Genomic DNA, 22,931 nt, shown 5'->3' with positions numbered 1-22,931 from the left:
AGAACCGTGACTGGCCCAAGGTCACTCAGCAGGCTTCATGTGCAGGAATAGGGAATATATCCCATCTGTCAACTAATCCCTCTTTTTTCACTCCGCGTCTCTTTGCATCCTATTCATCTTTTTCTTTGTGTCGCTTCTCTCTCCCTTCTTTCCAAGTCCAATGCCACCTACATGCCACGCTGACCTCTCATTTGAATTGTAACGTTGGATCTTCCCTCTGCTGTGGGTGAAGAAGAAAACTGCCCCCTCTTCTGTCTCCCATGCCCTGGATCCAATAGTATGGTTACCCCCTTGTGATCAGGCTACAAGCCTTTTTCCTGCCTGATGACGATCAATTGTCATTCAAGAGAGAACTAAGGAAAGCCTGTGGGACTTTCCCCTGCAGCTAGGGACCTTCAGCTGGGAAACCCCAAACAATCTGTTTCCTATGTTATAAAGAGCAACATGCATCAGCCGCTTTCACTTCTGTCATTTAGTTTCTCCTGAAAAAAGCAAATCTGAGTCACAAGTGCAACATGCTCAGGCGTTCGATACATTGCCATCAGCTTCTCTTTCTAACTCAAGGTAAATTGTCAACTATCGCTTCTCCTCCTGCAGTTCCATCTGTTAGTTTGTTGTTTTGAATTATTCTTCTGGTGGATTTATGTCTTGCAGTCTGGATTTATGGGATTGCTGATGCCGCAACAGAGGTTGTAGCAGTGTGCAATGAGGATGCATCGCTCCCTTGTCAAGTTGTTCAGGATCCACAGGTCACATACAAGGAAATCTCTTGGTATAAGGTAAATATCTGTTCATTGTTTGCTTTCCTTCAATTTCCTTCATATAATTATATAACTATCACTATAACTATATATAACTATAACTATATATATATATATAAAACACTATATATAACTATAACTATAACTATATATATATAACTATATATATATATATAACTATATATATATATAAAACTATAACTATAACTATATGTCTGTCTGTCTGTCTATCTATCTATCTATCTATCTATCTATCTATCTATCTATCTATCTATCTATCTATCTATCTATCTATCTATCTATCTATCCCCTGTGGCGCAGAGTGGTAAACAGCAGTACTGCAGTCCAAAGCTCTGCTCACGATCTGAGTTCGATCTCGACGGAAGTCGGTTTCAGGTAGCCGGCTCAAAGTTGACTCAGCCTTCCATCCTTCCGAGGTCGGTAAAATGAGTGCCCAGCTTGCTGGGGGTAAAGGGAATATGACTGGGGAAGGCACTGGCAAACCACCCCGTAAACCAAGTCTGCCTAGGAAACTTCAGGATGTGACGTCACCCCATGGGTCAGGAATGACCTGGTGCTTGCACAGGGGACCTTTACCTTTTTTAAAAACTATATTTTATTTAGTGCTTACTGGAGGGTACACATGTTATTGGATACATTGGCAAAGATAACATAAGGAGTTAACTGGAACAATCATAAGCTGACTTCAGTCATTATGTTTTCCACACGTATAGGGAGAATGCTGTATACTTAGTCCTCATGATATGGACACATTTTCTACCTTAGTATATGTGTACCAGAACTCTGATTTTCCAGGGTTCCCATTTATGTGTACCAAAACTAAAAATACATGTGTTGCCCTTTTCCACACAAAATGACAGGGTTGCCAATCTCCAGGTGGAGGCAGGAGATCTCCTGAAATTACCACTAATCTCCAGACGACAGAGATCAGTTTCACTGGAGAAAGTGGCTGCTTTGGAGGGTAACTCTATGGCATCGCATTCCTGCTGAGGCCCTTCCCCTCCCCAAACTCTGTCCTCCCCAGGCTCTACCTCCAAATCTACAGGAATTTCCCAACCCAGAGATGGCAACCCTATGTGCATATCAGGAGGATTACGTGTAGAACATTCTCCCATATGGCTAGATGGTCATCTGACAGCAATGGTGATTCTGTGAATTTAGGCAGATCATGAGAGGGAGGGCAGGAAGGGATTCTCTCTACTATCAGAGGCACATGCCTGTTATCTTAGGTGCTGTGGAACCCAGGCAGGATGGTGCTGCTGCAGTCGTCTTGTTTGTGGGCTTGCTAGAGGCACCTGGTTGGCCACTGTGGGAACAGACTGCTGGACTTGATGGGCCTTGGTCTGATCCAGCAGGGCCTTTCTTATGTTCTTATGAGTCAGTGTTCAGCTCTCATGGCCCTTTTTTACATGCCCAGGGTAATGCCGATTGCCACTTTGGGGTCAGGAAGGAATTTTCCTCCAGGCCAGATTGGCCAGAGATCCTTGAGGTATTTTGCCTTCCTCTGGGCATAAAGCACGGGGTCACTGGGGGAGTGGGGGGGGGGAAGGTAATATCCTGTGTTGTGCAGAGGACTGGGCTAGATGATCCTTCAAGTCCCTTCCAACTCTACATTTCTATGTTTCCTTGTCTGCTAAAAGGTACAGACTGAACAGGGCTGTAGATACAACCAGAAATAAATTGTGAATGCTAGAAAACATGTTTCCAGAAATACAAGAACTGCTGACTGTATCCATAATTGCCTGTTCATATTTAGTTTTGACATGAGTTCATGACTGAAGCCCTGTTCACAAGTTACAGTGAACACACATACAGTACAGTGTACTGTATTTTTCTTTATACACGTGTTGCATAATGCTCATGTTATATTCAATGCATGTACAGCAGAACGTGTGATCGAAACTGCACACTTATCCAGCTACTCCTCTCCTTTTTCAATTGCAAACTTAATACATGTTGGCTCTTTCTTACAAACATGCATAGAGCTGCCAACCTCCAGATGGCACCTGGAGATCTCCTGCTATTACAATTGATCTCCAGGCGACCAAGATCAGTTCCCCTGGAGCAAATGGCTGCTTTGGAGGATGGACTCTATGGCATTATACATTGCTGAGGTCACTCCTGTCCCCAAACCCTGCCCTCCCCAGGCTATACCCTTCAAATCTCCAGGTACTTCCCATCCCAGAGCTGGCAACCATATACATGCAGGATATACATGTGTTTCCTGGGGAGGGGCCATGGCTCAGTGGTAAAGCCTCTGCTTGGCATGCAGAAGGTCCCAGGCTCAATCCCCGGCATCTCCAGTTAAAGCATCTAGGCAAGTAGGTGATGTGAAAGACCTCCGCCTGAGACCCTGGAGAACCGCTGTCTGAGTAGACAATACTGACTCTGATGGACCAAGGGTCTGATTCAGTATAAGGCAGCTACATGTGTTCACGTGTTCAAGTGTACAGGACTTGAGAATAGTCAGGTGTAAAAGAAAACTTTGCATGTGAACCAGTCTTAAGATCCTAATATTCTGGTCAGATTGTGTCACTTTTTTGCTACAATCTAATGCTAAGATGGTTAGTGGTAGATGGAGGACTAGTCATTCAGAATCATTCACGTTTCTGTGCTTTTTTCTGTGCTCTGTTACTTGGCTCGGCATAGCTGATCTTTAGGGTTGCCAACCTCCAGGTACTAGCTGGAGATCTCCTGCTATTACAACTCATCTCCACTCGGTAGAGATCAGTTCACCTGGAGAAAATGGCCTCTTTGGCAATTGGACTCTATGACATTGAAGTCCCCCCCCTCCCTAAACCCCCCCTCCCCAGGCTTTGCCCCAAAAATCTCCAGGTATTTCCTAACCCAGAGCTGGCAACTTTACTGATCTCACTGTAAACGTTGGGGGGGAGGGCAGGGAGAGAGAAAATACAGAGTGCAGCTAGACAACCGAACTGTAGAATTAATCACTTCACAAAAAATCTATTGAGGACCTAATCAATGAACAGTGTATAATACTCTCAAGGGGTCAATTAAACAGTAATTCCGACAAATAGTATAACATTTCAGACTATAAAGTTCAAACAGTTCTTAGGTTAAATGTCTTGTACAGGGTCACTCTGAACTGTGTAGTAAATGTGGACAATTAACCTTTGACTTCTGCCGCTTAAAAAAAAAAAAGACGATGATAGCACTGTATAGATTGTATTGCTGTTTGTGTAGAATTAATGATCAGATTATAAAGCCAACAAGGTTTTACTGGGGTTTCTCAACATTTGTTGGACGCTGTCAAGCCATTTCGGTGACATTGCTAAAAATGTACTATGTACGCGAATCAAAGTTGTCATGCTTATCTTAAAACAAAATGTAAAGAAGTCCCTGTTATTTATCGAAAAACAATATAGTGTAGAAATAATACACTGAGTTTTACCATTTCTGTCTAATATACACTAAAAATACAATTGTACTTACAAAGGGATTGCAAAAAGAAGATAATAAAGTCCCATAACTATTGATTTCATTTCACATTATTACAGCTAGTTTTCTATGGAAAAACACAAATTCAAGTTCTGCATCCCCCAAAACTGAAATCTAATTATGCAAATTTGTAAACATGGCAAAACACATTTCTATGAATTTTCAAGCAGGGTTTGAAAAATGGATGCATTTTGTTGTCATGCAGTAGCACCTTTTGAATGTATATATTCATTAAATTTGCCCTCAAAAGGTTCTGCATTATCCCTACTATTATAGGGTTGGGAAATCCATTTTTGGGAAATTCCTGGAGATTTTGGGATGGATCCTGGGATGGGCAGGGTTTGGGGAGGGGAGTGGCCTCAGTGGGGTATAATGCCATAGAGTTAAGGTGGCCAGCTCCAGGTTGGGAAATACCTGGAGATTTTGTGGGTGGAGCATGAGGATTTGAGGAGGGGAGGGACTTCAATGGGATATAAGGCCATAGAGTCCACCTTCCAAAACGGCCATTTCTCCAAGCTAACTGATCTCTGTCATCTGGAGATCAGTTGTAATCCCAGGAGATGTCCAGCCATCACCTGAAGGTGGGCAACCCTACATAGGGTCCACCCTCCAAAGCAGCCATTTTTTCTAGGGGAACTGATCACTGTAGTCTAGAGATAGGTGTAATTCAAGAAGATCTCCAGGTCTGACCTGGAGATTCTGAAATAAATCACACCTCTATACCAAAGGATAATACAAGCCAAAATCAGTATAGGATAAAAAAATGCCACACAACAAACGTAATCAGATTATAAACAAAATATCACATATAGTTTGTCACAAATATTCAAAATACAAAGGATGTATACAGTAAGTACATGTAGAAAGGATCCAGTCAAACACATATAACTATATCAACTATTCCACAGGATCAGAATATTTTGTCACAATACAGTCACCAGCAGCACATTACAACTCCACACATAGGTGCTGGTGAACTGTTAAGATCCCAGTTGAACAAAAGTCCATGTCAGTTTCAGTTCATTGGTCCACTTCAAGGAAGTCGCTTTCCAAGTCTAGACACATGCACAGACGATCTTTCTAGATATGGACCGTTTCAAATTCTTTTCTTCGGTTTTATCTGACCCCAATGGATATAAAAAAGATGAATACAAAAGTCGCTTTTGGAAGTGCAAAGATACTGATAAAACTTATTTTCATACCTGGTGGTCCTGCAAAAAAGTTAAGAGATTCTGGATAGGAATCCACCAAGAGATGCAGAAGGTGTTAAAATTCAGCTTTCCTCTAGACCCAGAGACTATGTTACTGGGCATAATACCCGAAGACTTGGACAAAAACTATAGAGACTTGTGTAGTTATATGACAACGCTCAACTGAATCTCTAATTGTTTATAGTAGATTATACTGAATTGGAATATTAACCTTGATTAGAGTAGTGTTTTGATGCAGGAGGGGTGTAATCCTTGGTTTCTCTCATGCATTTATGCAAGCCCACACTTCCAGTTCTTCCTGCTCCTGGAGTCAATTGAGGGTTCTTGAAATCTGGATTAAATGTCCCATGTTAATTAATGGAACGGAATGTGATCATGGTTACATAAACCATAGCTGTATCAGACGAAGATCTTTCATAGCATGGTTTGTATGTGGGGAAATAAAATGAACCTGAGAGGACATTTTCAGCCTCAGATATTGAGGAAACAAGATAGGCCCATAACATTGTAAAATGTGTTCTCTAATAGTGTTCCACATCAACATCTGCTTTGATTTCAGTAGGCATTTCACGTATTTATTTCATCTAGTACATTTGTCCTAAGCCAGTTGAAGTCAATGAGACTAGCAGCCTGATTGTAATCATGCTTATCGTAAGTAAGCAAGCTCAAGCAAGATAGCTGCTACTGGACTTAGGGCTGATAACACCCACATGTGAGTTCCTCAGCTGCCATGCGTGTAGTGTCTGATTTGGAATGCAACTGTGGGGAGCATGAAGAAGGGGCTTCAGCATCCTCTCTATGCCATTTTCCTAACCTGAAGTGTCTTGGGGTACTCTGCAGCTCATTAATAGAGCAGCCAGATCCCTCTTCACCACCGGCGGGAGGTTTTGGGGGGCAGAGCCTGAGGAGGGTGGGGTTTGGGAAGGGGAGGGACTTCAAAGCCATAGAGTCCAATGGCCAAAACAGCCATTTTCTCCAGGGGAACTGATCTCTATTGGCTGGAGATCAGTTGAAACAGCAGGCCTCCTGCTACTACCTGGCAGTTGGCAACCCTGCTCATTAAGCAAACCCGTATGAAAACTTGTGGGTTTCCCCAAGCACCCAACAATGCACATAATGATGTCAACGAAGACACAGGATCAATTAAACTAGATGTTATGGAAGTGGTGAGGAAACACAGGGTTGCCACGTTCTTTGGAATGTGTAATTTTCTCACTCTACCCATGGTATGAGAATGGGTTCTTAAATCTTATTCTATTGTTTATTTAAAATATTTATACCCCACCCACTTAGCACATTGCTTCTGGGCCAGCTTTCAACAGTATAAATTAAAATGATGTGTGTGTGTGTGTGTTAAGTGCTGTCAAGTCGCTTCCGACTCATGGCGACCCAATGAATGAAAGTCCTCCAAAATGTCCTATCTTTGACAGCCTTGCTCAGATCTTGCAAATTGAAGGCTGTGGCTTCCTTTATTGAGTCAATCCAACCTACCACTAAAAAATCATTAAGAAAACAGCAGCAACATAATATCAAAACCAGCACACAGAAACAAGAAATAAGAGAGCATAAAGAGATCATAAAAACTAAGCCAACCAAAGGCAGTGCAAAGGGGGAAACGGCATTTTTACCTGGAGCCTGAAGCTCAGAAGTTTTGGTGCCGCACAAATCAATGTTAGCAGAGAATTCTACAACAGAAGTACCTCAACAGAACAGGACTTGCTTTGGTGCTCACCCATCTTGCTTTCAAAAGTGGGGGTACACACGCAGCCTAAGCTCTGTAGCTGATCTTAGTTAACAGACAGTTCATATGCCCGGGTCCCAGACCATTTAAGGTTTTATAGCTAATAACGGCATCATGAATTGCGCCTGGAAGCAAACAGACAGACAGCATAGGTCTTTCAAGACCAAGAACTGATATTCCCAGTAATTCAACTGTCAAGTAACTTTGCTGCTGTGTTTTGTACAAGTTTAAATGTAAATAAAATTAAGTCAATCAAGACAACAATCAAATGGAATTACACTTGATTCCCTGAATCCTCATAGCATAAATTGGCAGTTGATTGCTATGGTAATATCAATGTTCTGTCCAGTAAATTTGTTAGGTGCTCACCCAAAGAGCTAGATTATGTATGGTACTTACATGCTCTTAAGCAGCTTTGAGATAAAAGAATGTTAGTACAAACAATACACGTGTGCATAGTTTTATTCTTAACTCCAAATATTTTACTGATTACTTTAAATTACAGTGAGATACAGCGAGTGGGGCAAAGTTAGGCAAATTCTTAAATTGATTATGATGTTTTCTGGCAATTAAGCAGTTTAAGAAGAAAGCTTTTAATGTTTATATAAAATATTGCCAGAAAAAGCAAATGAGAAACTTTATAGCATCACAATCCAGAACTGGGAGGGGGAAGGTAAATCCCAAAAGTAATTTCAGGACTGCGCCTGCGACTTGACAGCACTTTACATGCATATAACTAAAGAACAATTTGCTAGCAAACACCCTAAACATGGGTGAAGATGCATCTTGCTGTCAAAACCGACAATGTACCACTAGATGTCTCCCTAGGCAAAAAATTATTACAAGGCTGTTCAGCTGTGAAGGGAAGTATGTTAAACGGGGTGTGTATTGCACTGGGATTAAAGAGAACTGTCATTGAAAAAGGCAGCAAGAGAGCTCCTCCGGAGTGTATAACATTTGTATGAATTCAGAATGAGAGCATCCAGATAGCAGTTCACACCTATATTTATACATCTTTCATTTCCCCAATAGATCAAACAGGCAGTACTGATGTCTGCCTTGGTTCTTGTTTTTGTTACATTGAAAGATGTGTTATGTGCACATATATTTATAGTACACGGAACCCTTCTCACTCCTGAACAGAAAAAAGTCATTTATTGCCACTCATGTGTTCCCTCAAAAATGTTAAGATGGCACAGTTCTCTTTGAAAGTCATAGAGCTGAACTTCTAGGAGCTCCATAATTAGTACCTTTAGTGTGGACTTTGTAAAGGAGGCAGGACAAGACTTCAGGACCGATGTGCTCGGAATATGACGGCTGGAGTATCATCTTTTTCTATTTCCAGTTGCTTGGCTGCCCTTTTACCAGAGGGCTGGATTGCTAGGCAACTTCAGTAGATATTCCCTGGCCATCTCTAAAGGGGATTATTAGGATGAGCACCAGTTCTGGGTGTCAACATATGTCAAAGTTATGGCTAGTCTGCAGTTTGCTAAACAGATCATAATGATCAGAGTGACAGCTAAGTCATGTGATGATGCTGGTCTGATCCAGTTTGTACAGCCAGGAATGGGGATTTCCAGAATGACTCATCTCAAGTGAACTGTGATTGGTCATAAATGTGTATATAAGTCTGTGTAGTGAATGTAAGTTACTTCTTGCCTGAAATATACGTGCTGGCGGAGCATGCTGATGCTCAGAGCTGTGCATGTTAACAGCCAAAGGACTCTGTGTAGATATTGTAAATAAACTGTACATAGCAGAACTGCGTGGTGTGAAGTTGCTACCAGGTAAACTCCTGAAGTCCAGACAAGCTGTGCGCTTGTGGTGGCTAGATGGTTCCAGAAGATCACTTCACATCTGGCGCCTCCCAACACCTTTCCTGATACCTACCAATTGTTTTTAGAAAGTGGGTGGGGCCATGCAGGGCTTTTGCCCAGCAGGGTTTCTGATTGGCAGATTTTCAAAAAGTTGCTTCAGCAGCAGCTGCCCCTACAGCACAAGGATCTTCACTGCCTGATTGAAGCTAAGCTGTGGGTAAGCAAGATAATATTTTTAAACAATATGTTCATTTTAACAGGCATCCTGTTAAATAGAGCTTCTGCTTGAAATGTCAAAGTGTTACTATTAGAGCTATGAATGACCCAACTCCTGGACATTTAATGGTAGGCTCCACCTCCCATTTTGTAGTTGCACCTACCCTGTATTAGAATTCACAAGGTGCCGGAAGGCTCAAAAAGGTTGGGGATTCATAGAATAGAATCATTGAGTTGGAAGGGACCACCAAGGTCATCTAGTCCAACCTCCTGCACAATTCAGGAAATACACAACTACCTCCCCCCCTCCCCCCCTACTGCATGTCCAGAAGATGGCAAAAAACCCACCTCCCCAGGATCCCTGGCCAATATGGCCTGGAGGAAAGTTGCTTCCTGACCCCAAAGTAGCAATTTGCATTACCCTGAGCATGTGAGAAAGGGCCATGAGAGCCAAACACTGGTGCAACCCTTCTTGCCCTCCCCATTATAATCTGCCTAAATGCAATAAACATTGCTGAGAGATGGCCATCTAGCCTCTGCTTAAAAACCTCCAAAGAACTAGAGCCCACCACCTCCTGAGGAATCCTGTTCCACTGAGGAACCACTCTGTCAGAAAGTTCTTCCTAATGTTTAGTCGAAAACTCTTTTGATTTAATTTCAACCCGTTGGTTCTGGTCCAACCCAAAACAACTTCACAACATCCTCTCTATGATAGCCCTTCAAATACTTGAAGATGGTTATCATATCACCTCTCAGTCAACTCCTTTCTAGGCTAAACATACCAAGCTCCTTCAATGTTTCCTTGTAGGACTTGGTCTCCAGACCCCTTGTCAACTTCGTTGCCCTCTTCTGGATATGTTCTAGCTTGTCTACATCCTTCATAAATTGTGGTGCCCAAAACTGAACACAGTACTGTAGGTAAGGTCTAGCCAGAGCAAAGTAAAGTGATACCATCACTTCACATGAACTGAACACTATACTTCTGTTGATGCAGCCCAAAATCACATTTGCCTTTTTAGCTACTGCATCACACTTCTGACTCATGTTCAGTGTATTCAAACAGGCTCAAGAAGTTCCTTGTCTATATAGCAAAAAACAGGCCAAAATATTCTGTTGTCATTACATCCGGTCAAAATATTCTGTTGTAACCACACAAAGTCAGGTCAAACTGTCTAATGCAGACTTAAAAGCAGCCAGATTAAGGGTGTTTTAATGCAAGATACTTATATGAGCATTGAAACCTCTGTGTGTCGTGGACACAAGGGAGAGAATGCAGGTGATAAAATAGTGGCATACTTGATTTCTGCAAGTGAAAACAAATGTTTAGGACTTTATGGCTAAGTGCTGACATTATATGCCTTCTTTTGCAGATTGATGAAAAGAGTGGAGACATATCAAAGGTAGAATGGGAGAAGCTGCAGTATAATAAGGAACAGAATTATTTAGGACAACTTAATTCATCTTCAGAGATCTCCAACAGCAAATGGTATTCTCTGAGGATTATAAATACTACAAACTACAACAGTGGGACATATAAGTGCATCTTGGAAACATCAGATAGAAAGTACAATGAAAGTAATACTATTACATTAATAGTAAAAGGTATGGTATGAGTGGCTCGGGTTATTTTTATTTTCTACTGCACATTAAATCATTCCAGACATCTTTAAATGAATGTATCTTTTTTTGCCTTCCAGGTTGTCCAGAGCAATTAGAAGAAGCAACATTTAAAAAGCACAAAGCAGAACTTGTGTTGCTGTGCTCACTTGGACTTTTCTATTTGCTGCTCATTTTTTTTACCTGCGTAAGTTCTTTTAGCTTATTTTCCACATATTCGTTGGCCTCATTGAAAATACAACTCTTAAGAACACATTCCCGAATATAAAGCCCCATTGAAAAAATGAACTTATTTCTGTGTAGACTTGCTTTAGGATTGTGCCCCTACTCCCTTTGGCAATCATGACTCATGTGCACTTATTTATGTGTAAGTGCATTCTGAGTTGAACCAGATTTTTTGCATGCAATCTTGTGGTGTGGCCTTGCAGTAAACACTATGTCAAGGCTAGAGTATGAAAGCAGACGGTCTATTATGAGCGGCTCAGCCTCTCTCTGGCCAACAACTTTTTCTCTAACAAGTGCACTAAGCCAGAATCTTTTTGGAGTGAAACAGGCCCTTTCCGTTCCTTGTGTCACCAAAGGCTGCAATCGTGAAGCCCTCCCCCAAAGCTCCTTGGGAGCTGGTGGGACCCCACGCTGGCGTAAGTGCCACGTTATCATGGAATAAAGTGGGACTTATGCAATCCTGGGGGCAAACACGCTGGTGTCAGAGAGCCATGGAGCTGTGCCGGACCCCATTGCCAGCGCAGCAATGCTGGCAGGGAATTCCCGGAAGGGAAAGTCCCTGCTGGCGTGGGGGGCGTTCCTGGGGCATTTCAAGGGGTGGAGCTGACGTTAATCAGCTTCCAAACCCCTTTCACCCCGGGAACACCTTCTCGAGCTGCGGCGTTGCTACACCATCTTTTTTGGTAACGTAGCCTCACTTTGCTCTATGGGGGCATTTTGGGTTTTTATTTGAAAAATACTTTTTTCTTTTCTTTCGGTGGCTGGGAAGCCTCTGAGGATCTGAGCCGCTGTGGATCTACTCCCAGCCTTCAGGATTGGGCTGTAAGACCTTCTGGGGAAAAACTGCAGTACCATAATTCAGTCACCCATAGTAATGGTTCTGCCAGGGCCTGGCAAAGGATTTTGGGTAGGAAAAGTTGAAGGCAGCAGAAAAAGAGGAAGACCCAACATGAGATGGATTGACTCTATAAAGAAAGCCACGGCCTTCAGTTTGTAAGACCTGAGCAAGGCTATTAATGATAGGATGTTTTGGAGGACATGGATTCATTGGGTCACCATGAGTCGGAAGTACTTGACGGCACTTAACACACACACAAGGCATGGGGAAGTAGAAACATGGCATCCATCCTCCTTGCTCTCCCAACACTGTGCTGCAGGGAGAGCCATAGCCTGCCCACCTTGCCCCATGGAATGCAACAGGAAGCTGTCACCTTCTGCCCCCCATCAGGCATGGTGGCAAATTGTGGGTGGAGGGAAGGGAGAAGAGGGATGGGCCTGCCCCCCTGAGGGAGGGAAGGAGGGAGCAGCCTCCTGGGGCACACCCCAATGCCATTGGTGGGCAGGGGCTTGGTGCCCCTCCACATCTTTTTGAGATTGCCAATCTTTTGCAATAATATGTGTCATCCAACAAAAGGTTTGACTTGACGGGTTTTAAAAGAAGTTTTTAATCTGGAAGAGAGGAACTAACAGAAGATCTCAGTTTTCTGCACAGTATCCTAAAAATTGTGAGAAAATCAATAGTAAAAGGAATATCTTTTTCCACATATAAAAAACCTACATATTTTTTCACATATAAAAACCTATATATTTGCAGTTGAAGCTTTGTGGTTGAAAAAAAAAGCTGAACCTTATGCCAGCAATGACCATCTCAATGAAAAATTATATGTGACATAACCCTCTACAGAAGTACAGCCCTGGAGACATTAAATCAGCTGTCATTAATCTTTAATATTGCCTAAATCTCAAAAAAGAACTTTTTGTAGTTTAATATATTCTTTACTATCTCGTAAGTTATTATGTCTGTCTGCAGACCTCCTGGTGAATTTAAAGGCTCATTGGTCTATGGCAAAATCTGGATCTATTACGATAACATACCGACAGGGTTTCAGAACTGAAATTAGTGTACGTGTAGCATTTTTCAGATGTTCTAGGGAGACCAATGGACATGTCTCTGTGTGGGAAAGGAATCGCAGCACAAAGCTCCATACCACACTATGTGTGTTAACTGGAACATGATTTGGAACCCTATTTTTGAGGGTTTCTTATGTGTAGAGAGAGCTTTAAGCATACACAATTGTATTCTCCTAGGCTTTATACAGGAACTCCAATGAATGTGTAGTGGTATGTAGTGGGGTAGAGTTTGCTGCTACAAATGGTGTGTGTAGTGGGGTAGAGTTTGCTGCTACAGACTGGCTGCCCACTACACATATTCAACCCTTTACAAGGTTTGAAAAGGGCTGATGTGTGGCTCCCAATATAGGAATGGCTCATCTTTACTCATATTTCAGAGACGCTTCCAACACTGGAAGCAACGGGGCTTCCATGTGGCAGGTTTCCCTGAAGTTTCCCTGGCCCAGTCACCCCAGATGTGGACTTTTGCAATTAAAGGACTTTTGCAATTTAAAAAAAAATTGGCACAAGAATATCATTTTATTGATATTCCGTTGTACCGATAGGTGTAGCATATTCTCTGTAGGGTTGTGCAAGGGGGGGGGGGAATTGGTAAATTTCGGTTCGGGTTTATTGGACCCAATTTTTTTTTCCAGTGAACCTGAAATAAGCTGAATACCCATACCAGTTTAATAAATATTTTCAGAATGGCAATGCTGTAATAAAATTTTACTACTACCCATACCAGTAAATATTGGTATTTGGCTTATTTCCGGGTTTTCCCAAAAAAATTGGGCCCATTATAGTCTATGGGGAAAATTTTTTGAAGTTCCTTTTTTTGGTTTATTTTATAATAAAAGGGATACAGAAGGAAAAAGAGGGAAAAGAAGAAAAGTAAGGGTATCCAACATACAATTGAAAAATCAAAAATTCAAAACCAAATCGAGCAGACTACATTTCCCTGCTTTTCAACAACATTTTACAGTTGGAAAATCATCCAGTTATAAAATAAAAAAGAAAAAATATTCGGGCAAATTGAACATATAATATAATCAAAAAGTAATCACCCTTTGTGTCTATCAAACATAGTGTCTCAACAAACAAAATAATTATCTAGAATTAAAGTTAAGATTTCATTAAAGGTAAAGGTAGTCCCCTGTGCAAGCACTGGGCCATTCCTGACCCATGGGGTGATATCACATCCCGACGTTTCCTAGGCAGACTTTGTTTATGGGGTGCTTTGCCAGTGCCTTCCCCAGTCATCTTCCCTTTACCCCCAGCAAGCTGGGTACTCATTTTACCGACCTCGGAAGGATGGAAGGCTGAGTCAACCTTGAGCAGGCTACCTGAAACCGACTTCTGTTGGGATCGAACTCAGGTTGTGAGCCGAACTTGGACTGCAGTACTGCAGCATACCACTCTGTGCCACAGAGCTCCTAAGATTTCATTACCATTAATTAATACCTAATTTTTTATTTTGTTTTCTTTAACCTTGAGCCTATATTTATAAAATAGTTTCCATTTCTCATAAAACTGCTCGTAAGTCACAATCTTGAAAGGTTTGTTTTATTGTGGCTGGAGCTTTAGCTGTTTTAGAAATCCATAACAAGTTATGAAATCCGGCTGGTAGATCTTTCCAGTACCAACTTCCTATCCATCGGACATTTGATCCAGTCCACAATCCAGACGAGACACGAAGCATGGTAATATAATTTCAGGTTTGGCAATTCAAGCCCTCCTCTTTTCTTGTCATCTTGTAATGTTTTAAATCTCACTCTTGGTTTTTTGCCATTCCAGACAAATTTATTTATTCTTTGTTGCCAGTTTTTTTAACAGTTGTCCTTGAGGGCCATCGGTAGAAATTGGAATCAAAAATTGAGTCTTGGGAGCACTTTCATTTTTATGGTCAATATTCTGCCCAGCCATGAAATGGTAAATCTAGACCATCTATTCAGGTCTTTCTCTATTTCTTTCCATACTCTGAGATAGTTGGTCTGAAAGAGGGTATTATTTTGGGATTATACCCAGGTATTTTACCGGATCCTTTGTGATTTGACATTTGGTAATCTCCATCAAAAGTGTTTGTTTTTCTTCAGTAATATTGAAGGTTATAATTTTGGTTTTTACCTTGTTGAGCTTATATCCTGAGTATTGGGAGAACCTCTTGATATGAGATTTAAATGCAGAAGCCGATGTAAGCAGTTCTTGACAAATACCACATCATCCATATGGCTTTTTATCTTATGCTCTTCCTTTCTGTACAGCAGACCTTTGATGTGAGAATCTGCTCTAATGTAGTTAGCAAGAACTTCCATTGCCAAGTTAAATAAAAGTGGGGAGAGAAGGCATCCTTATCGGGTACCTTTTGTGGTTTCAAAAGTCTCTGTAAGTTTCCCGTTTATCAAAAGTCTGGCCTGCTGATTGGAATATATTGCTTCAAGAGAAGGAGCTAGAAACTTTTTAAAATGAAAGATGGGAGCTTAGAGAGCCTGCTTCAACTATCGTAACAATGGTATATTGATATAACAATATTCTAATCCCAATTTTTTAAAAAGCCCCTTACAGGCAGTGTAGCAGTATTTTGATTATATTATCACTTTTCTTGCCTATTATGCATGTTTTCCTGTAGTATGTGCTCATACGAGGTTCAATTATTAGTGAACACTGATTGTACAGGGTTTTTTTTAAAAAAATGACAGCTAATTAAAACAGTTACTGAAATATTGTCAAAGGCTTTCACGGTCAGAGTTCATTGGTTCTTTTTTTTAAAAATAATTTTTTATTGAGTTTTTTTTTAACAAATACAATATAAAAAAGCAATATAAAAAAAGCACAAAAACACAAAAAAGAAAAAAAGAAAAAAAGAGAAATACATTACTAAAAAAAGAAAAAAGAGAAGTATAGAAGGGTATTTATACAACATCAATATTCAGTACAATTATCAATCAAAATATTCAAAAATACCCTTTCTCCCCCACCCACCAAAGAAGTGACCCATCACCAGACTTCCGAAGAAGTGTCTGGTAGTTTTATTTATTAATTGTCTGAAATTTAATTTTACTTAGAACAATATTTTCTATAACTCACTAAATAACATAGTAAAATCCATTTTTTGCCATCTTATCCCAATGTGAGAAGGCCTTAGACCATGTTTGTTTAAACTCTTCCATATCATTTCCATGCAAAAATTCCGTTAGTCTGGCCATCCTCATATATAACCATAATTTCTCTCTCCAGTCTATAATTGAGGGTTTATTTGTTTGTTTCCAAACTTTAGCTATCACAATTCTTGCAGCAGCAAAACTATATTGGCAAATAATCCTATCCCAGTCATAAATATTATTTGGAGGGATTCCCAGCAGACAAAATGATGGTTTCCTTTTCACTTTACCATTAATCAAATTATTTGTTTCTTTCACTATTTTTTTCCAAAAGTTTTTAATGTTTTTACACGTCCACCAGACATGCATATAGGTTCCTCTTTCTTTTCCACATTTCCAACATATTCCTTTATCCTGACTATTCATCTTAGATACCATAATTGGGGTTATATACTATCTGTAAAACATTTTGTACAAATTTTCTCTAATTTCATTAGTTATTGTAAATTTAAATTCCCTCTTCCATAAATTTTCCCATTTATCCAAGTCTATATTAAATCCTAAATCCTGCATCCATTTAATCATGACTGATTTAATTTTTTCTTATTCTAAATTAGTTGTAATCAATAATTTATACATCCTACCAATCATTCCCTTATTCCCTTTATCTAATATTTTTTCTAACTCGGATTTATTTTTATTAAATCCAAGTTGATTATCTTTATTAAAAATATCTTGTAATTTATAATATATAAACCAGTCTTTTATGTTTAATTCTTCCCTACTTTTTAAAACCCATTTACTCTCTTGCCACTCAGTAATGTTCCTATACATCTCTATATCTAAGTTTAACTGTATTCCCCTCTTCATATAAGCTTCTGTTGGTTTAATCCATCCCGGAGTCCTATTTTCTAAAATCTTCTTGTATTTTATCCAAATTTGGAATAATCCAGCTCTAAAAATATGGATTATAAAATCCCTATTTAACTTTTCCTTTTCGTACCATAGATATGCATGCCAACCATAACGAAGATTATACCCTTCTAACTCTAATAATCAATAGTTTTCTAACTTAATCCAAGTTTTTATTGGTGAACACTGATTGTACAGGGTTTTTTTTTTTTTTAAATTGACAGCTAATTAAAACAGTTACAGAAATATTGTCAAAGGCTTTCACGGTCAGAGTTCATTGGTTCTTGTGGGTTATCCGGGCTGTTACCACGGTTACACAGCCCGGATAACCCACAAGTTACAGAAATATTAGCATTATTGACTTTTAATAGAGATTAACCTAAGTGAAATTTGGCTTCTGATCTTGCTTTAGAAAATATATGAGAACATATGTTGCTTACCAGGGGCAAAAATTAAAGATATTGTAGACCAAATACCAAAACTGATCAAACCTAAAGATTTGTGATGGTCCATGTGGGAACCAACGACATGGCTGTGAACACCATAGAAAACATTAAGGCTCACTATGAAGCTCTTGGGAGGAAGCTGAAGGGAATGGGGGCACAGGTGGTGTTCTCTTCAGTCCTTCCTGTCAGAGGAAGGGGAATGCGATAGGAACAAAAAATAATGGAGGTGAACCACTGGCTGCGTTGGTGGCACAGGCAGGAGCGATTTGGATTCTGGGACCATGGGCTAGGTTTTCTGGATGATGACCAAATAGCACGCGATGGAATTCACCTTTCAAGGTCAGGGAAGAATGTTTTTGAAAGAAACCTGGAGAGATTCATCAAGAGGGCTTTAAACTATTACCACAAGGGGAAGGAGACATTTAATTAAAGTAGGGATTTAACAGTGCATTCCTAAGGAGAATTACTCCAGTCTAAGCCCATTCATTTCAATGGGCTTAGACTGGAGTAACTCTCCTTAGGAATGCACTGTGAATGAAGGAGAGCAAACGCCAGAGGCCCACCTGGGAGGGATGGATCTAAAGGATACGAAGGAGTCTATGTACCAATGCCCAAAGCTTGGGCAATAAGAAGGAAGAGCTTGAGCTTCTAATGCAGTCAGAGGGATATGATTTAGTAGGCATTAAAGAAACTTGGTGGGACAATTCCTATGACTGGAATGTAGTAGTGGATGGATATGAGTTGTTCAAGAAGAACCGAAAAGGCCAAATAGATGGCGGAGGGGTGCTGTATGTGAGGAGAGGGATTGCTTGTCAAGAAATACTAGAGGAGGAGGGTGACAGCCCAGTGGAAAGTATCTGGGTGAGGATAAAGGAAGGACAAACAGTATAGTGGTTGGAGTCGGCTACAGACCTCCTGACCAGGGAGAGGAGGTGGATGCTGCCTTCCTTGAGCAGCTTGACAAGGTATCCAAGCAACAAGACCTGGTAGTTATGGGTGATTTCAAGTTCCCTGATGTGTGCTGGGAGACAAACTCTGCAAAGCGACCCCAGTCACAAATGTTCCTCACCTGCCTGGCCGACAACTTCTTTCATCAAATGCTACGAGGGGCTTGACCATACTTGACTTAATATTGACCAACAGGCAAGAGATGGTAGATGAGGTGATGGTAGTGGGGACTTTAGGGGGAAGTGACCATGTCCTCCTAGAATTCCTTTTCCATGTGTCTGTTAGATTTTGGTAGGGCAGATTTTAATAAACTCAGAGGCATTATGAGAATCATTCCATGGGCAAGACTGCTGGAGGGGAAAGGAGCAAATGAAGGATGGGCTCCCTAAAACTAGAGCTCTTGCAAGCTCAAGCTCTCACTATTCCAACAAGAAGGAAACATGGTAGAGGATTCAAGAAGACATTGTGGGTGCCAGACCAACCTCGTTTCCTTCTTTGATCGAGCTTACTGGCTTGAGGAAATGCGGTTGATGTCATAGTTCACTGAACACAGCATTGATCAGGCCGCACCTGGAGAATTCTGTGCTGTTCTTAGAGGCCTCATTTCAAAAAGGATGTGAACAGAATGGAGCAGATGCAGAGGAGAGCAACGAGGATGATCAGGGGCCCGGAGACTGAGGGAGTTGGGAAAGTTTAGTCTGGAGGAGGTTGAGGGGGGAACATGATTGCTCCCTTTAAGTATTTGAAGGGCTGTCACTTAGAGGAGGGCAGGGAGCTGTTCCTGTTGGCAGCAGAGGATAGGACTCACAATAATGGGTTTAAATTGCGGGCAGAGAGATACCGGCTGGGTGTCAGGTTCTTATCTAAGATTGGTTCTTAACTACGTTTAAGCTGAGAAAGATTTAGCATAAGATAAGACTTTTTTATTCTATAAAAATACACTGATATGATAAGCAAATCAGATTTCTCTGGATGGAACTCTCATAAGAGATTAGGTGAGAATTCTGTGAGAGACAGACTTGGTTTATAGATATGCCTACAAGCAGTTTAAGACAATACACTGAAATATGTCTTGCTTTAAATTTTACTATATTTTACTATAATATGGTTGAGAAATTTTTGCTTTGATAAATTTGCCACTTGTTTTTGCAGTAGCTATGGTGTTATAGCTAAGGGGAACCTCCACGTTCAGAGACAGCACATAACCAGATGCTGGTGATAGACAATGATAGATGGCTATCACCATTCATGCCCTGCTTGTAAATTTTCAGAGGAATCTGAACACTAGACTAGCAAGATGTTGGTGTCATCCAGCAGGGCAAGTCATATATCCTTCCCACGTCAACAGAAACCAGTGATTTCAAACCTACCTTTCAGCCATAATTACAAAGGGGGGCATCTTTATTTTCATAGGCTGTTTAGAATCATTATGGCCTTATTCAAGCTAATTTCCTCCACAATATTATTTAGAAGAAACAGACTGAAAAACTGGCAAAATCTGCCCAACTATAAATTTGGTTAGAAGAAATAATACATAATATATGCAGATTTAAAGTATATTTTTGCTGATTATAAAGTATAATAAATTCCATGAGCTGCCGAAGCAGAGCAGCTAATCATACCGTAATGTACCATAATGATGATGTCCCTAATCCACAAACTGGATTGCTTGAAGCAGTTAAATTAGAATCAGCTCATTGGATGAGGGGTGTGTGCTCCCACGGTGGTTCAGTAGAAATAAAGCAAAAGTAAATTTTTAGAAACATGCTTTAAGGGGAAGGGATGAATGAAAAAGGACCCTCCTATGTGATCACTAGGGCTTACTCATAGGACAGTAGGTATAAGACAGCAAACCTAGTTTTATAATGATCTTATCCAAATTTTAAAGAGATAAATCAGCATTTTTTCTCACAATATACCCTAATCTCATGGTTTCTTTATTTCTTTTTTTAGAGTTGCCTAAAGGACAACGGGTCTCAAGATTTCCATAAATCCAGAAAAAGACACGTCACCAACAGCCTTCTCCTTAACAGTACCTATCAAAATAATGACTCCAACAGCACTGGCAAAGACAAACTTAATCAGCAGTCTCTGCCAGTTGATTTTCTTCAACTGGTGGAGACTCATCAATAGCCATAACATCAAGGCAGATGGATGATATAGACATTTAACTAGCCATTTTTCTTTAACGTGCCATTCCTTGCTTTAGCCTGGAGGATCTTTAGACAACGTAGTTTCAAACACTACAACATGAATATCTATCAGTGATGATAACATGCTCACACAAGGTCAGCAGCCCAATTGAGCTTGTTTAGGTATTCTAATTTCTTATTTCAGAGTGAAACTGATTACTCTTCCTATGCAAAACATTTATAGAGGGGGTGTGACTCTTTAAGCTTGGCAAATAAATTATTGATTGAGCTCAGTTTCAATAACCGTACTAAACAGCTGCTGCAGTACAGTTCTTCATGACAGTTCAGCTTCTTTGAGTGATTGATCAGCCATAGGCTGGGAGGAAACATTGCAGATCTCTCTCTCTTGTGTGTAATGTGATCAGCTTTGTGTATGTGTATACGTATGAGTCCTCTTGCTCCCTTCCTTGAACCATTAAAGTGATATTGATGGTCTTGTTTTGAGCTCTATAAGCAACTTTTCTGGCATCGAGTGACTCTGCCTTTTGTGGATTAAAATCGATTGTCCTCATTTGTATGCAAGGGAAACTATACTACAGCATGTCACAATGGCTGGGTAAAAGCTAGCTATGGGAAAGTACTACATCTTTCTTCTACAGAGTATATAAAACCCTCATTTTTTAAATGTACAGATTCCAAGCAACAGCAGCAAAATGCTAGATGATTAACTGGTTGTTTGTTTGACTGCCTTCTTGGCTTGGCTCATGGTACTTTCTACCAACAGCACCTCCTGCGGTGGATCTCAGGGATCTCATTTGCACCTGGCCAGCCTCAATTATAAGAACATAAGAAAGGCCCTGCTGGATCAGACCAAGCCCATCAAGTCCAGCAGTCTGTTCACACAGTGGCCAACCAGGTGCCTCTAGGAAGCTACTAACAAGACGAGTGCAGCAGCACCATCCTGCCTGTGTTCCACCGCACCCAAAATAATAGGCATGCTCCTCTGATACTAGAGAGAATAGGTATGCAGCATGACTAGTATCCATTCTAACTAATAGCCATGAATACCCCTTTCCTCCATAAATATGTCCACTCCCCTCTTAAAGCCCTCCAAGCTGGCAGCCATCACCACATCCTGGGGCAGGGAGTTCCACAATTTAACTATGCGTTGCGTGAAAAAATACTTCCTTTTATCTGTTTTGAATCTCTCACCCTCCAGCTTCAGCAGATGACCCTGCGTTCTAGTATTATGGGAGAGGGAGAAAAACTTCTCCCTGTCCACTCTCTCCAAACCATGCATAATTTTATAGACCTCTATCATGTCTCCCCTTAGCCGCCTTCTTTCCAAGCTAGACAGCCCTTGTTTAAAACAAGGGTCGGGGATGGCGCAGCTGCGATGCTTCCTCAGCAACTTGTGGGCCCAAAAATCAAGTTAAAAATACTATCATTGAAAAACCCTGTGAAACTCCTCCATAGAATTTCGCAGGGCTGCAAGTTCATGCCAGCTAAAGGGGGTGTGTTCCTGGGGTGAAAGGGTTTTGGGAGCTCCACCCATGGGAATGCCCCCTTCAGTGCTGGCATGAGCCCTTGCACTGGGGAAACGCTGCCAGCAAGGCTGCCCGGCGCCTGAGCCTCGTGCTGTTGCACTGCTCCCCAGAGCTAGCAAAAGTGCCCCTGTGCTGGCATTAGTCATGCCAGTTCAGCCCCCCCCTTCAGGATTGCTCTGTTGATGCAGTAACGTAACCAAGCTTTACCTGGGTTTGGTCTCAGTAACACCCTGAGTAACACACATCATAAAGCAAAAATAAGGCTTTCTTGAAGCAATTCAAGGAAAAGTATTAAAAACAAGGCATATAGTTCAGTGGCAGCGCAAATGCACAAAAACAAAACAAACTAGCTGTCTTACTCATTCAGGTGCTACCACAGCCCAGTTGTCTCTTAAATTTTAGCGTTCCAGAGCATAATACAAATATTTTCTTGTTCGCAAGGAGGGGTAGAGAGAAAAGGGGATTAGGATGAACATAAGAAAAGCCCTGCCGGATCAGACCAAGGCCCATCAAGTCCAGCAGTCTGTTGACACAGTGGCCAACCAGGTGCCTCCAGGAAGCCCCCAAGCAAGACGACTGCAGCAGCACCATCCTGCCTGTGTTCCACAGCACCTAATCTAATAGGCATGTTCCTCTGATCCTGGAGAGAACGTCTCCTCTCATCCTGGAGAGATGCTTCTCCCTAACCATACTTATAGAAAAGTGCTGGCCGCAACCTCCTGACCTTCTCAACTAATCACTGGGCAGTATCCATGGAACTTCCTAGGGTGAGAGTTCCTTCTCCCATACCAGATCCCATACCAAAGCCACAAGATGGCCTTGACGAGTAACCACCAGTATGGGAGGAGGGATGGGTAACACCTGCACAGAACCCGACAACAGTGAAC

At 41.1% G+C, this 22,931-nt stretch overlaps 1 protein-coding gene across 1 annotated transcript; it reads left to right on the top strand.

Annotated features, from left to right (window-relative positions):
* The first annotated feature begins 515 nt into the window (after positions 1-515).
* On the top strand, positions 516-20,498 carry CD83 (CD83 molecule). Its single transcript, XM_056854833.1, has 5 exons — positions 516-564; positions 655-779; positions 10,597-10,828; positions 10,924-11,030; positions 20,319-20,498. The coding sequence occupies exons 1-5, from the start codon at positions 516-518 to the stop codon at positions 20,496-20,498; spliced, it is 693 nt and encodes a 230-aa protein (XP_056710811.1).
* The last annotated feature ends 2,433 nt before the right edge of the window (positions 20,499-22,931 follow it).

Source organism: Euleptes europaea, chromosome 8 (genome assembly GCF_029931775.1).
Source record: "Euleptes europaea isolate rEulEur1 chromosome 8, rEulEur1.hap1, whole genome shotgun sequence".
NCBI lineage: Eukaryota > Metazoa > Chordata > Lepidosauria > Squamata > Sphaerodactylidae > Euleptes > Euleptes europaea.
The sequence above is the reverse complement of the archived record's forward strand: the minus strand, read 5'-3'. Positions and strand labels throughout refer to the sequence as shown.

Bases quoted from the DNA above. Each gene is read 5' to 3' on its own strand.
- CD83 (XM_056854833.1), top strand. From the start codon at position 516: ATGCTCAGGCGTTCGATACATTGCCATCAGCTTCTCTTTCTAACTCAA. The intron at 780-10,596 runs GTAAATATCTGT...CTTCTTTTGCAG, and splicing joins AGGAAATCTCTTGGTATAAG to ATTGATGAAAAGAGTGGAGA. The intron at 11,031-20,318 runs GTAAGTTCTTTT...TTCTTTTTTTAG, and splicing joins TGCTCATTTTTTTTACCTGC to AGTTGCCTAAAGGACAACGG.